Source organism: Acanthaster planci, linkage group LG06 (assembly GCF_054643075.1).
Source record: "Acanthaster planci isolate LZ-2023a linkage group LG06, COTS_SCS, whole genome shotgun sequence".
NCBI lineage: Eukaryota > Metazoa > Echinodermata > Asteroidea > Valvatida > Acanthasteridae > Acanthaster > Acanthaster planci.
The window spans coordinates 5514110-5530295 of record NC_141782.1 but is presented as its reverse complement, the minus strand read 5'-3'; the positions used below and the strand labels follow the sequence as shown (position 1 = coordinate 5530295).

General features: G+C 38.8%; 1 protein-coding gene across 17 annotated transcripts in view; it reads right to left on the bottom strand.

Annotated features, from left to right (window-relative positions):
• cdk10 (cyclin dependent kinase 10) overlaps window positions 1-16186 on the bottom strand; it is a 184177-nt gene that overhangs the window by 36316 nt on the left and 131675 nt on the right. For 15 of the 17 annotated variants that reach the window (XR_015425588.1, XR_015425589.1, XM_087137764.1 and 12 more), the window contains 5 exons: window positions 10466-10668; window positions 8776-8905; window positions 6762-6885; window positions 6189-6328; window positions 882-934 (listed from right to left, as the gene is read on the bottom strand). Coding sequence is in view for 15 of the 17 variants with exons in the window: in XM_087137764.1 (XP_086993890.1) it covers window positions 882-934; window positions 6189-6328; window positions 6762-6885; window positions 8776-8905; window positions 10466-10668 (650 nt within the window). In the remaining 2 variants the exon portion in view is untranslated. The remainder of the gene's footprint in view (window positions 1-881; window positions 935-6188; window positions 6329-6761; window positions 6886-8775; window positions 8906-10465; window positions 10669-16186) is intronic. The other 2 variants (XM_087137771.1, XM_087137770.1) reach the window with 1 other exon arrangement.

Below are 16186 nucleotides of genomic sequence, written 5' to 3'. Positions count from 1 at the left end.
AAAAGGAGAAAAGATGTGTAATGAAAGATCTTTTGACCTCAATGTATGAAACAAGTTTGTTTTGAATTTTATACTTTTTCAAATGTTAGTTTATTACATCGACAAGTATTTCAGCAACTTTTTAAGATAACTTCCACAGGCAAAAATACGAGTCTCCACAGAGCCTGGCAACAATTTTGATATTGTAAGTTGATACAGCATGCTGCATTAAAATTTTCCCAAAGAATGCAACTTCAAAGTTAAAAATAGCATAAAAAAGAGGATAGTTTGTTAAGAAATGAGTACTTGCATAGCCTTTTTTTATAATTAACCACTTCGTACCCGGGTTACCGATACTAGAGACCTTAGGTTTATACACATAGCCAGGGTTACCTAAAATCGGACAAAGGAGTTGGGCCTTGAAATAAAAGACCGTACTCGGAACAAAAAACCAAGGTGCTGGAATTACCAACATTTTTTCAGTTGTCAATGGCAGAGGGAATCCGTCTTTGTTTTGAAACAGTATACCACTATTTGTGGCATTCAGGGAAAGCAGATTATTGCGGATTATCTAATTAAACCCAGCATATGGTCAAATAAAAGCTGAGAACAATTCTGATCCTGAAATGGACACAAACATCTGCAACTCGACCCATTCACCATAGCTTTATCATACATTCAACAAGCTGCATGCATTTAACAATCTACTGGTACATGTGCACGGTACTTTGACTACTTGCTTCAATTATTCCTGTTCACAAAATATACTTAGGACTTTTCTAATCTAAAGTTTGAAAAGTGACTGAAGCATAATTATAACAAATATCAACTGTATGCTTTGGAACAATGGTATCCAGCATTGATAGCAACTTTTCATCAAGAATTCTGTTACAAACACTTACGCAATGGTTGCTCCTTAAAGTAGGAATGATCCAAACAATCTTGTGCACTGGCCCTTTAAACAACAACAAAAACATCAACAATTAATTGTCAAAAATTCAAAACAAAAGAAAACATCAAGCATTAAGTCAAAAGACAAATTTATAGTATAGGATAACTATAAAGGAAGGGTAAGATGCTTTTACACTAAAATTACAAATATATAACTACATATTATTGTTTAAGTTACAAGCACATGAGTGATCAGACAGACAAGTATTTTGTTTGAGAAAGCCAGTTCAGTTGTGAATAGCTTTTTGTCTGAAGTCAAAGGGGATATTACAGCTCTTTTATCTGTTCACACCCCTTTGGCTAAGTGCAAGCTACAAGTTATTTCACATTCTGAAATGATAAAATACCTAAGTAAATTCACCGGATGGCATTATCGTGATATTACTGTGTGGGATAAATGTTAGCTGCAGGTCTATTGAAGTTGATATGCCTCCGTGCAACTTTATTTTATTCAAGTTCGAAACTGACCCCTTTTTAATATTCAAAATGTAACAGTACAGCAATTGATGCTTTAATTCGTACCTCACTTCAAGTACATCATGCCTTTATTCTCAGACTAAAATAAATCACTGCGCACACACACTTCAATTTGTCTTCTGGCCACAGCTTTGTTTTTTTTTTTTTCAAGAACTCTTCCGAATATTGCCAGATACCAGAATTTGTTGGGGGCAAACTAGCAACAGAATTGCATTTTCATCAGGCACACCAGACCCAGCCATGAAATAGGGAACACCAGGCCCACCTTAAACATGGCCCATTAGATCGTGTTAATATTCAGGGCACACCAGACCCTGCTATAAGTATGGCTCACTAGACCATCATACGTGTAATTAGGACGCACCAGGCCCACCATAAAAATGGCACACCAGGCCATCAAAGTTAGGCCCCACCTGGCCCACCATTATACAACTCTAAACATGGCACTGTAGCCCCTGTTAATGTAACACTTATAATACACCTGGCTCACCCTTAAATCCTGAATAACAATTGGGCACACCAGACCCTAAAATCAGTAAAAGCGAACAGTCATGTTAACACCCATTAATTATTAACTCTGTAGTGAAAACACTAAACCTGAATTATTAAATCTGCAGGCACCCGATGTTCCCCTGTTGGAAGATCCATGGTGAAGATCCATGAGCCATTCTAGTGCCTGTCACAAATCATTGAGATTACAGCCATAGTGCCTCCATTGTATGCTCTAGCAGCTGTAACTGGTGAAACAATTTTATTGGCCATTATAATAGATCATTTCTTGACAGTGTCTGTCGAAATTCCCGCCAAAAACTGCTTCAAAGTGCCAAACTGACTCAAATCTAGATGCAGGATACGATTCGCCCATCTTAACTGCTGGGGGGGAATGGTTTTTGGTGTGCATCCAAGAAACACAACACCAAATATTTGTGATAATGCCAAGCACAACGCCAACATTTTGTTCACACAATAACATGTTACTTAACACAAGGTGGAGATGGGGTGGAGGCAGGTAAACAAAAGGTTGGAAGTTGCGCCATCTATTAGGTGTTTATCCTATAAAGGCTGTGACAAAACTGACTTTAAATTACATTCCCTAAATCCATGAAGCCATGCCTCCCATTAAGAGGATGTCCCATCGGTTAAACGTTTTGCCACAGAAGTTGCCTTATTGGTCTAAATTCTCTAATGTGATTGGCTGACATATTATGCTAATCATTCAGTGGATCCTTTTTGAATTCTGTGTTTTTCACAAATTGTGTAGACATTTTAACCAAGATGTGTCCTTCCAATTTCACACATACCTGCAGATAAGGAAAGCTGGTAAAAAAACACTACCTAATAGTTCAAGTACCACTTTTTGGTAGTTAAGCATAGGAGAGATTTCTCAGTTTTTCTTGTCCAAAGTCGCAGTAAAAATTGGATCAATTAGCTCGTCAGCTTCAAAGAGCCATGCTAACACACAGTATTGCTTGCAAACTGTTACATTACATACCAACTATTACACACAAGAGAGATACACACATATGTACCAGAAACCAATTGCAAAGACCTTCTGTGAAGTACATGTATGTACTTTTCAACACTCTGCCTGCAGCATTGGCAGAGCACAATGAATATTCATCACAATGTTGCCCCAAAGCAGCTGACTAGCTGCCTGCAACAGTACAGGATCCCTTGTTGACACAGAATTGCTTATAAAAGGCATTCTGTGCAGTAAATATACAGTACATGCACACACATACATTACTTGTACACGTACTGTGTATGCATAACCTGTGCATGCACAAATGTTCATCTTCTATTGAGCTATGGTTTTAGCCGTTGTTGGCAAATCTTAACATTAAACATTCAAACAACACATTGTTGCATCTCATTAATAAAATTATCTGTGACAAACCAATTAAACACTTATATAGTATACTGAAAATAAAGCATTTGATCATTTAATGATAAAATGTCACGTGTGTAGGCATCTACCCAGCAGTTTTGATGTGAATCACAGCTATATATCTAATAAAAAGGATATCTGTGATGTCACCTTGATGTCTCAAAACATCAAATGACATACAACCGGAGTGGGTCATCAAAGGTTTTATGATACAAAGTTTATTACTGAGTTTGACACATTCACACAAATTGGTCTGAAGCTGCTAAATTAATTGTAGAATTCACAGCTCTATTAAAGGAGTGACATGAGTACAATGTTTGTACTCTTTCCTAGATTGTACAAGAATATTCAATGTAAATAGTGTCAATCTCATTGAGAAATTTCTCAAGGGACCTGGAAATAATACCCAGTGCCTCCACAACAATCAGAATAACCTTCACTTTGACATTTCACAACTTATGAATTCACTCGCCAAAGACCAGTACTTTAGGACCTTTAATTCTCCTTGCCTATAACCCTTGTATCACCGGGCACTGCCACATCCATAATGTGGCACAACTCTGTTCCCTTATCTAGAACAACAACATCCGGCTACCTGTATTCTACAGCACGGTCAATCTGAATGTTGAAGCTTTAGAGAACCTTTACCTCTCTGTTTCCAGAACCTTCTCCGAAACATGCTCCCACCACTTGCCCTTGACCTTGATCCCTCGATTTTGACATACTTCCCAGTGGATCACCCTGGTTGACTTTTTGTGCCTCCCCTGTATTCATTCTGGGCTACCTTGAAGCATTCACAAACCATATGACATGAGTCTCCTCTTTCTCCCACACATCCTGTACACTGAAGATATGTCAGCTCCTACCCTAGCCTCCATTACATTTATCCACAGTGCATGATCCTGTCCAGCAGTAATAAACCATCCATCTCCTTCTTCAAGTCACCTCTCTTCAACCATCCCCACATCTTGCTCCCCGCTGCCTCTTCTGTGTCCCCAAGAACTTTTGCCTGGCGTGACATTCCTTCCAATCTGTCAGCCTTTTTTCTGTCCTTTCCCTCTTATAGCCACTGGTGTCCACTTCCTTTCCCATGTCTTATTAGCCATCCTCAGAAATCCATCCTGTGCCTGAAATACATATTATTGTGCTGGTGGTGGTGAACAGACCACTGTTCATGATAAATTCTTTTCAATATTACACATAGTATTGGTGGGTAGACCTTATTATGCCTCTGACATCATCTATCCTGTAGTAACTGTAGGGTGCCCTGGCCCAGAGGACAAGCAACCTTTCTGATCTGCGGTCACGGTTCGCTACATATGTCAAGGTACGTGCGGTACGTATGTTGAGCAACGGTCCAGTCACTTGCCACTCAGAACTTTGCCTTGTTGACTTCATGTAATTCTAGTAATTGGCGAGTATTGCCCAATAGAGTGTAACGTGAAATAAGGTCTGCTAAAACAACTATTACGCTGAGAGAGTAAGACAATTACAGAAAGTGGATCCCAAGAAATGGCACCAACAGGTCAAGGTCATGACGAAAAGAGACCGTAGTGAATTTAAAATAGTTCGCGGTACCCGCTGCTTCATTTGACTCGGACCGGCCAGCCGACCCCGGCAAGCTCGGTGGTCGAGTGGTTAAGACATCTGCACTAGTAAGCAGGAGGTCTTGGGTTCGAGTCCACCCGAGTAAGCTTGTGAGGTTTTTTTCGCAAGCTCTCGGACAAGCACTGAGCATACAGTGCTTATTAATATACGTTGGGTACGGGCAAACCGTTACATATAATTAACATCTCCCCAACGCAAAAATACATCTTGAAAATACCTTGAGTATGCGCAGATATTGACATCGCTAATGCCATTAATGACAAATTTGTTCCTGCATCCTCTGACCTAACACCTTTGGACAATACCAAACCTCCTCCTCCAAACCTCCTCTTCTGTTCCCATGGGAAGTGGACCATGTGTTGAGAAAGGTTAAAACATGCAAAGCCTCTGGTCCGGATGAAATTCTGCCTCAGCTTCTCAAAGAATTTGCATTTGAGCTTAGTGCCCCATTCACTTGTATATAATAGCTCATACAATGAAGGAACTGTTCCTTTCTGTTGGGGAAAAGGCAATTGTTATTCCCGTTCCTAAAGAGTACCCAGCGAATATCGATAAGCTGAGGCCGGTGTCCCTGACCGATGGTCTGGCCAAAATTGCTGAACAATTTATTGTTCATTGGGTCCTTGATGACATTAGCAGTAAAATAGACATTAATCCGTATGGTAATGTTAAAGGAGTTTCCACATTACACTATCTGGTCAGTTTGATGCATTCTTTTTACACAGTGGAGCTAAGTTACTTAACAATAGGGGCACCATTGATATGACAGACTTCTCGAAAGCTTTCCATAATAGTGAACATACACTTCTTAATAACAAATTTCTGAAGTTAGGGGTAAGGGAGTCAATTATTCCCTGGATTTGTAGTTTTATTTCTAATAGGCAACAATGTGTCAGATATAATCAGACATTATCTGGGTTCAAAACACCCAGAGGTGGTCTTGGGATAAGGGTCGATGTATATGGTTAAAATTACAAATTCATGTCTTAAACAGCTGAGGACAGATGGACGGACGGACTAAGGGGTGTAGAAAGATTAATTAAAATGATTTAAACAGAGTTAACAATTGAAATGTTTGCAACTGTAACAGCCATGATCTTCATAAATAGCACACTATTATAAAGGCTATACTTGAAGGAATTTTCAAAGATACTGAAACTCTCAACATGTGTGTTTCACATGCTCAGCTTGACAAGGATCTTATTTGCACCAAAGGATTCTTGACAGTGATCACATCCTGTGACATAAAGTCTCAGAAAAAAAATGTCCAAACAATCTGACTGACCTTTTAGATGGGTCGTACATAAACAGAATATTAAGGAGGTGCAATCCAGCCTGAGACAGCCAAGGAAACTTCTGTTTCAGGTTGTTGTAAGGCTGGTTTTTCAAGGTATACTTTTCTAACATGGGTAAACCTGTAAAACCCTGTCACAAAAAAGGCAAAGAAATTACATCAAGAAACTTGATCATAACCAAAGAACACTTGAATGTAGTTTTAGCATAATTCGAAAAATACTGCTACAATTGTTTCTGGGTGACAGATATCAGCACATAAAAACTCGCAAGGAAACAAACTTTCCTTCATCAACCTTACTATCACAACAGTGGTGCCATAATGTTCTATTGTAAGAGGCTAAGTATACTTTTTTCAAAATGCACATCAATCTCTATTAAAATTGTATTTTTCTTTTAGTCTTACACTTTGGGTTTAAAAGTCTTTTCAACTGCATCAGTGTAATTGGGTTCAGGCGAAAGAGAGCAGAATCAAACACAAAATATTTACAATACCCACATGACCTTAAAATAAGCAGCAAAATCTGCTTAAAACAAGCAATAAACCAAAGACAGAAATACATACAGGCCAGATGCTGTCACTGGGAGTTCCAAGTAAGTCTATAATTAACTGAATCTGTTGTAACTCAGATGTTCCTGGCAACATGGGTTGATTTGCCAACAGTTCACCAAATATACATCCAGCAGCCCTACATATAAAAAATTCAGAAATTTTAACACTTTTCTGAAACTTCTGTATTGCCAAATGAAATAAGAAATCCTTCTTTCCCATGATTGTCTTATTTCCAAGTATTTTCAACAAGTATGCACTGCATTTTATTACATTTACACAATGCAAAAACATGGCAATAAACAGTGGAATTTTTCTATATTTCCATTTGAAGGCCTGCTTTTAAAGAATTTTCATCCAATTCCAAATAGTTTGAGAGTTGTGTAATATCCATGATGAGTGCAATGCACCAAGGGATCCAAACAACATGTTTAACATATTATGTTTAACATAATATTAAATGCATTCCATAATTCTACATTCCACCATACCCAGGAGTTAATACACGGTTAAATACACACTTTAGAACAACATAAAGAAGAAATGACACAGTGCTATTAATGTGACATCACGAGAGCAGTTCAAATATTTATATATATTTAAGTCAAATTAAAAAAAAAAGAATTTAATTCTAAAAATTTAAATCAGATCTTCCAAAATGATATCAGATATTTTAAATTTTTTTGAGATCCAGCCCATGTCTGACTAATAGAATAGTGACTCAGGCTTGATTCAGATTCAATTTATTAAGAACATTTTATCGTTTTATATTTACTGCATAATGACCAATATTTCTAATCTCAATAAAATACATGTATACATGTACTCGTAGAGATAAAAGGTTGATGTACACTACTACTTTACCATAGTAACCTCTGAAGTGCAAACTTTAAATAAAGTGGAATTAAATCATGATTATTAACAAGTTTCCATGAAATCCATGCACTGAATCCCAACAGCTGATTTAAATTGAAGGAAGTGGCTTGAACTGAAAAAATTCCTGCCAACCCAGATTGTGACACAGGTGCATCCGTACATCGTGTCAATACTAAGAGCTAAAAGGCACACAGAATATTCTTGCTATTTCAAACGGGCAAAACCTAGAAAAAATACCAATCAGTTTAACAATAAAAAACGCAACGTTTTATCTTTCTCAAACAAATAAAAAATGTTATAAAAACTAGAATGGTGAAGCTGCCATGGCTCGCTGCTTCATATGAATCTTGATTTCTTTACCATAAAAGCAGATCATATTAAGTCACCCACGCAATTTACACTGCAATTAAACGAGAAATCATGCTAAACAAAGGCTGCTTGCCACAATTAAAAAAAAAACCAGCAAATAAAGACAAATTGGCTGATAAATGACTTCATCATGGATGCAAAACGAATGCACTTCAAAGGTTTCACCCCATCCCATCATCCCATCTATCTCCTACACTGCCCCATTCCACGATTTTCCTTCCCATTCATCTCTGAGTCTGCCCTATCCCATTATCGAATCCATCTCGAACTCTGCCTCCCCCATCCTATCCATCTCCTGCACTGACCCGATCCCATCATCCTTTCTGCACTTTCCCCTTCCACATCTGTCTCCCTTTACGTATGTGGCACACACTGTAATTGACACATGTGCATACACCCACAGTATTCACATGCATTACACATACATGTACGTATGTGTAACATAGTTAAAAACTTTTAACAGTTTGGGTTTAATTTCTTCCTTATGTAACCAACGCTTCAAAGCACTGATCCCACATAAAGATCTGATGCTTTTAATAAACTCAGGACTGAAATAAACAGGCACAAATGACTCATACTAAAACCCTAAGTAAAAACTGTAACAATGAGCGAACGGCTGGATAGATGGAAAGAGATCGGTACTACTTAGGCTTGCATTTGCTTCGCATTTCTTGCCGACAAGATGCCTTTTTTAAATAAACAAAATCAAGCTGCCCAACTTTTCTTTGAAAGGTTTATTCATTTCTAGTGTAAGTACAATTTATTGTGCTATATTTTAACTCACCACATATCAATTGCTGTTGTTTGCTCGCTTGATCCCAGCAATACTTCTGGTGCTCTGTACCACAGTGTTACAACTCTTGGGGTCATGGACTCGACTGGTAACCCAAAAGTTCTTGCAAGACCAAAATCAGCTATGGTCAAGAACAAATACATGTATTGTCCAAATAAAAACCATAATCTCTGATGACAACAAAGAAGAGCCCGCTACATTGTAACATTTCCTTAAAATTAGACTCGGATGGATGAAACTAGGAAAATTAGGCCAAAAATGGCTCTCTCAAGATTGTACTAAGTTGTTACTGCATAAATGGCACGTGTATTAAGTTTACATTACATTCTTGGCATGGTTAAACTGAGTGTGGGTCCCACCTCATTCCATAACGTAAACGACTTCAAATATGGTTGTACTATGACCTAAAAGATCATTGTACGACGGTAATATGTTCTTTATGCTTGTATGGGGTTTGTGGTACACCTGTAGCAAGGTACCGTCACATTTACCAGCATTTTTTTATATATATTCTCTGGTGGCAATGGCACAAAATGCTTTCTGATTGAACTGTGCCTGCACCACTTTTGTAAAGATCCTGCTACAATGCTGATATGCCAAAAGTACATGTCTGCCAATCTTTACCATGTTAGTACATTGTCACTGCGATTTGCAGCCACTATAACCATGTTAAGTAGATTTTGAGTATGCTAAACATTTTGACACAAATTCCCAATCCATATTGCTATCAGTTCACACTGATTCTTTCCAAGATGTACAAGATCTCACCACAATTGGCCACACTCTTCCAATTTTTAGAGGGCCTATAGTAAGATCATGTTCAAGTGCTATGGGGGTTTTATTTTTGCATAAAATGTTACTGGGTTCAGCATGTTAAGATGTACAAGATTGATCTTTTTAGTGGGTAGTGGCAAACAGTATTATCTTAGAAATACATCTTTCTTTTTTTTTTAATGGACACACATCAACTTTGTATCCTCTCTACGATTAAAAAAGAGCAGTCATTCACAGTTCATTCCAAAGGGATGGGAGAGTTTCTTCAGGAGATAGGAAACATGCCTCAGTTTGAATATTGTTTGCTGGATGAAAGACTCTTGGGACAGAGGTAGGGCTTAGCGTTATCAAGTTTGTGATGCAATATGAATAATAAACATTTATCACACAAGTCATTTGTGAATATGGCCAAAGAGGTGGAAGTTCAAATGAAAAAAGTGAACATACTCAACATGCTAACACCATGGCAGAAACCATTTCTTTCCATATTTGTTGTAAAACGGTGCTGGGGGAGGAAACAAATGCTCTGAATGAATTTTTTCCAATGTACTGTAGCTGAAGCAGTAATGTAACACACATTGTGTTGTCATCGTATCCTTGTCGTTGAAAGGTAAGCATGTAAGGGGAAGTCAGGATTAATTCCAATCTTTCATCTTTTTATTTTGTCTGCACAAAAAAAGTGTCATCTTAGATAATTTCGAGAGGCTTCCCTGTAATGGGAAGGATGAAAAACTTCCACTGACAAAACAAAAACATGAATTGGAGAATTTCATTAAAAAATAATACTTACATGTACCAACATGAAACGGGAGTAGACTTGTTCAATTAAACAACTCAATGTACAACAAACAAGAGGTCACATTAAATAAAATGCAGGTTTTTATTCATGATAATCTTTATTACTAACCAATCTTAAGACATCCTTTGTCAGTCAGAAGCAAGTTGGACACCTTGAGATCTCGATGGATGACAAAATTATCATGTAAATACTGTAGACCATTTGCCATCTGTAGAGCTAAACACTTGACTTGGGCCTCTGTGAATGGAGCTGGCATGTTATCCAAGAGACTAGCTAGATCCTGCTCGCAGTACATCATCACAAGAAAAATGCTGTACAAATATTGAAAGCCAAATCAGAATATAATGTCATAAATTGTGTGAAGCAAACACTGCACTCCACTGCAGTCTTTTGGAATATCCATCTTGGATTAAAACATTAATCCAGCAACCAAATTTAGAAGCCACTACTCCAGTCATACCATTTTCACACGCAGGTGGCACCTGCAAATTCAATGCCTAGATATTTACAATTGCTAACAATGAACATATAAAAATGTGTGATAATGGCATTTGATGCCTGAGTATTTCAGCCAAGCCTGGCACCTTGTAAAGAGAACCCAGATCGTGCAGTGTGTGGTAATTTTTGTTTGTTCCCGAAACTGGTCCAGTCTTTCCCGACACTGGCGTCTTTTAAAATGCGGCCAGATTAGCATGCATCATATTGTATGGCTCATAGTGTAGTATCAAGGGGTTAAGAATCCCTCTGGCATAATAGCCAGATGGTTAGAAGAGTTAAGCCAGTACAATATGGTAGTCCTCCATAGGAAAGGAACTGATTGCGCAAATGCAGATGCCTTATCACAAATACCAATCAATACACCCAGTTGCGATTGTTGTACCGGGGGGTTGCGATGTAAAAGACCTGTCGTGTGGAGGTTGCAAATTTTGCTCCCAATCCATTCCAGGGGACACAATTTGAAGTATATCAATTGGAAAGATGACTGTTACTCTAGATTGCTTTTCTTGGTCCCCCAACTGTTGCCAAGAGTTAAGAAGAAGAAACTTCCTGTGGTCGATAAATTTGAATAATGAAACTGGAGTAAATCATCTGTAAGCAAATAGAAATGTACTTATTATTGCTGCCCTGATTTTTAAGTGTCGTAGACTCCGACTGATAATAGTAGCCATTCAGTCCGTCACTCAATTCAGTGTGACGAAGTTGTATTCTTATACCATGAAGCAAGGAAACTATAAATTGATTTATTCATTGGTGTCTTAATTTTACACGCCAGTTTTCTCTAGGTAAGTAACTAGGAAATAAAAATAATTTGAAAAAAGCAAGGGAAGGAGTGTAGTATTGTGTAATAAAACCACTCAAGCGTGCTCGTAGCTTTACTACTGTCTCTGTGTAGCCACGCAGCAGTCTTGTAGCAGAAACTGAGCAGAAAGCGTGTCTGCTTCGTCACTCCTTGTGTCTGAGAGACCCTTTTGACCCCTCTGCCACTCGGCACACCCGGGACTACAACAATAGCTAGAGTGATGGAGTACTTTTGTCCCCAGTTGTAATCTGCTCACAGTGAATGCCACAAACAGTGGTATACTGATTCAAAAAAAATGATGGATTATCTCCGCCATTGACAACTGAAAAATTTAGGCAATTCTTCTGTTCGGAGTACGGTCTTTTGTTACACAGCCCAGTTCCCTTTGTCCGATTTCGGGCAGCCCGTGTGTGCATATAAAGAAAACGTATCCAAAACCAGGCTCCCCAGCAGCAAGTGGCTACAGACCAAACAATGTAAAATGGATTAATACATGTACGGAAAACAAAGATTTTTGTATAACAACACTCTCAAAACTCATTATTTTGGCAATAAAATGTATAATCTTTGTGTAGTGGAATATTAAGTTACATCATCTGTATGAATAAAAAAAATTATTTAAAGCAACATATATTAATGTACAAATGCATTGATATGTATAAATAAATGAATACAGACAGTGCCAATATCACCATTTTGTTAAAACATCTTGTTAAACCCTATCAGGCTCTGCATTTAACTGTGCCCTTCCAGATAGGAACCACTGCTTTCTTTGGTTTACTTTCTTTGGTTTAGCTTCAAGTCCAACAAAGTTGCGCACTTGACAATTTTCATCCGATTGTACAGAATACTTTTCAACATTTGCAAGTGTAATTGATGCGGCCAACATGCATCCAAAGAAAAGCTTTATTAAATGACCTATTAAGATTTGTTACTGTCAGTTCTAAGTTAGGCAGACACTACAAGTTCCTAACAGGAGTAGACCAAGAACCATTTTTCCCAGGGAAAGGGTTGTTTGTTGTGGGACTCGAAAATTGAGCTTTTTATATGACTGTTTCTCACGGCCAGCCGACCCCGGCAAGCTCGGTGGTCAAGTGGTTAAGACATCTGCACTAGTAAGCAGGAGGTCGTGGGTTCGAGTCCCACCCGAGTAAGCTTGTGAGGTTTTTTCGCAAGCTCTCGGACAAGCACTGAGCATACAGTGCTTATTAATATACGTTGGCTAAGGGCAAACCTGTTATATATGAATAGTATTTGTAAGTCATCCAGCCCTGCATCACAGTGCCTGTACGCTCTGTACAAACTTGCCATTACCTCAGGTGTTACAGGCACTTTTGTCAGTAGAGTTGATGCTGTTAAACTCCTGTAGCCTTGTAGTGCCGTCTTGACCAACAGGCTATCTGTAGGTGATGATACTCCAGCTTAACTATGAGGGTTAGTTGACTGTGGCTGATGCTGTGTATACTGCAGATTTGTGTATACTTGGGAGGAGTGAAGATATGTACAGGGAGAAATCAAGTAGCTCTATTGGAAAGACTGGCACCCTGGTCTTGGAGGAGGCCTACAACTCCCACTTTCTCCAGGAAGAAATGTATTGTTTTTGTAGTGGATGGCACTTTTGCTGATGTGAGTACATCGGGAGAAGATTGAGGGTGAGATGTGTTGCAGGTTGAGGTTGCTGAGGCTGTCAGACAGCTTCATCCATTTATCTGGAATTTAGGAAGTTGCTCTCGGTGCCCACAAATGGGGAGGGCATGAAAATTGAAAAAGTAACCCGATTTGCTTCCGATACCCAGAAATGGGATGGATATTGAAATCAAGAAAGCATCCAAAGTTGCTTTCAGTACCCGCAAATGGTATGGACATAGGTCAACAAAGCAGCAAACCGTGCTTTCTGTGGTAACTTCTTTTTTTAATTAATACTGTAAGGGGCTAACCCAAGATAAAACCTCAATCTAGAAACAAATAAGCACGGGTGATTTGAATATTCATCAAGAATTTGAATATGTAAAGTCAGGGATTCTTAAACTAGTTTGTCGCCCAATGTTGTTCTGAACTTTACAGTTCAGCACTCGGTGGCCACGTAAAACCCCCACCTTGCAGAGGAACCGTGGGGGCAACTTGGGTGTTGGACAAGGGCCACGCCCCCCTCTTTCCCGATCAAGTCTATATTTAAGAATCCTGTCACAGGCTTGTTTGTGGGGATGGACGGGTTGAGGGAAGGCAGGTCACAGCTGCTCAACCGAGAATGAGTTTAATCAACAACTCCCGCAATATATACGGCACTATTGGAATGCATTATGTAACACTTGAGAATGCACTCTAATGATGCGCAAAGCACCTGTCATGCAATAATGACAAGAAAAATAACTTTCTTCCTCCATGCTTCCATTAGAAAATAATTTTCTTTTCTAAATCTCCCTCATGTCACAAAAATAACCAAACCAAAAATAAAGAGATCTGTGGAAGCCAAACTTTTGAACAAGTAGCACAATGGAGTGGCTTGTTGCCTAGCAAGTTGCACTCCTGAGAATACGAAAAGAGGGAAAAGCCTAACCAGCTGCGATCAGGACACTCATGGTTCACATGGATATAAACATCCGTTTCAATTATGCACACAGGTAGGCACTGGCGGTATCTATAACTTCATATATAAAAAGCACTGTCGGGGAATTCTAAGTTTTGTTGTACTCGAACCTCAATGCCAAACAGGAGAAAGAGAGTCTCGCCTGGAATGCGAAATTTGAACCCAATGTAGGAAGAGTAAGGGAAATGTACATTTCTCTCCAATCGACTATCCTAGAATGGAAATGTATGCCGTCTGGGCATAACAACGGCCAGAGCGAAGCAGATAGCCATTTAGGGATGACCAATGTGCCATTTACCTCATTTGCAACAATGTGTTTAACCAACTGAATTATGAGGGAAACGGGGGGATAGAAATAGTAATTCTCATTTTGCCAGCTCTGGCAAAAGGCATCTTTGTCACTGACTCCTTTGCACCAAAACCTTGTGTTAAACTATTTAATCTGTGTGTTGCGTGGAGAAGCAAATCTATAGTATGAGGTCCGCTCAGGTGATCTATTTGCTTGAATGATTCATTGTCAATGGCCCAATTGTCAAAATTTTCAAACGTGCTAATTTGATCGTCTAGTTTGTTTTTGTTTTTAGGTAACCATTCCAGTAGAATGATGTATTTTGTCTTTTGTCTCATCTTATCTCAAGTGCAAGATAGTGTAAATTGGGGTTAGTACTACAGCAGGAACATTTGAATTATTGCCAATTAATGATGTCAAGGGCGACCAGACCCTGCATCTTGGATAGTATATGATGGACTGCAACTAACTCATGCCATGTTGAGCTATTTAGGTTCTCCGACTCAGACCAAGTGCCGTGAAATTTCAAGTTTGGATAATTTGCCACGAAACCATTATCACCGTTGTTGCTGGTGTCCGAATAGACAGTTATAGAAGGCACGAGTTGAAATTGGATGGTATAGCTGTTTAGTTGAAAAGTTTTTGGGCCAAAATTTGAGCTCAGAGATGGGTGCGTCTCATAGGACCACGGTGTCAGACCAATCATTTCTAGATTTGGGAGTTCTGTACGAGTAACGAGTCATTAATCTAGCCACTGGACCTCAAGCTGGGGCCACTGAAATTATTTGTCCTGTAAAACATGGGACAAGTTTTACCGGTACGCGTCTTTCAGTTTTGTGAATTGAAAGAAAATGTATCGCCAAAACTATAGAAAGAAGTTTGTCTATTTTTGCCATGGGTACACTGAACTGGAATGTTTCGGAATCGATGATTACGCCCAAATATTGTATTCTCTGGGCAGAGCTCCGTAAGCACTTTGTTTTGCTCAGGACAAAACTACTGCGCCTAATCCTATCTTGAAAAATGGATCTAGTGGAATTCGTGGAATCAAGATCAGGTTTATAGTATGAGACCATCATCTATAAATACATGTAGACGAGTATTTCCCGTCTACGCCAGTAATTTACTAATGGTCTATTAAGCTTGGTGAACAAATGACATGTGCAGCTTAAACCCAATGGAAGGAATGTGAAAGCAAAACATGTCAATACTGAATCTTGATGAAGCCCTGCAGGAAAAACCCACGTATTTTTGACGGATGGGAAAATATCAACACGGTGGTAACCTGACTATAGGTCACAAGAAAAATAGAATTGGTCTCGATCTAGGGATGGTGCAATATGATGGAGGTCTTCATACTGAATTTTTCTTTCCAGAGCAACTTATTTGGGTGTCTCAAGGAATGAACCAAAAGGAGCTTCTTCTCTTCGGCCATGGTCAGTGGGTTACAGCAATAGGGAACAGAAAGAGTTTCAACTATGCGTGTTTGCAAATTAAATCAACAAAGTGAGGATGATTCAAGCTAAATTTGTTATTTTCCAGGCAAACGGGTGAGGGTTCCAAATAAAAAGGCAAATTGTAACCAAACTGTACGACATCTAGTATAAAGAAACCAGCTTTTTGGTAATCTTTCCAACATGAAACGCAAGGTTT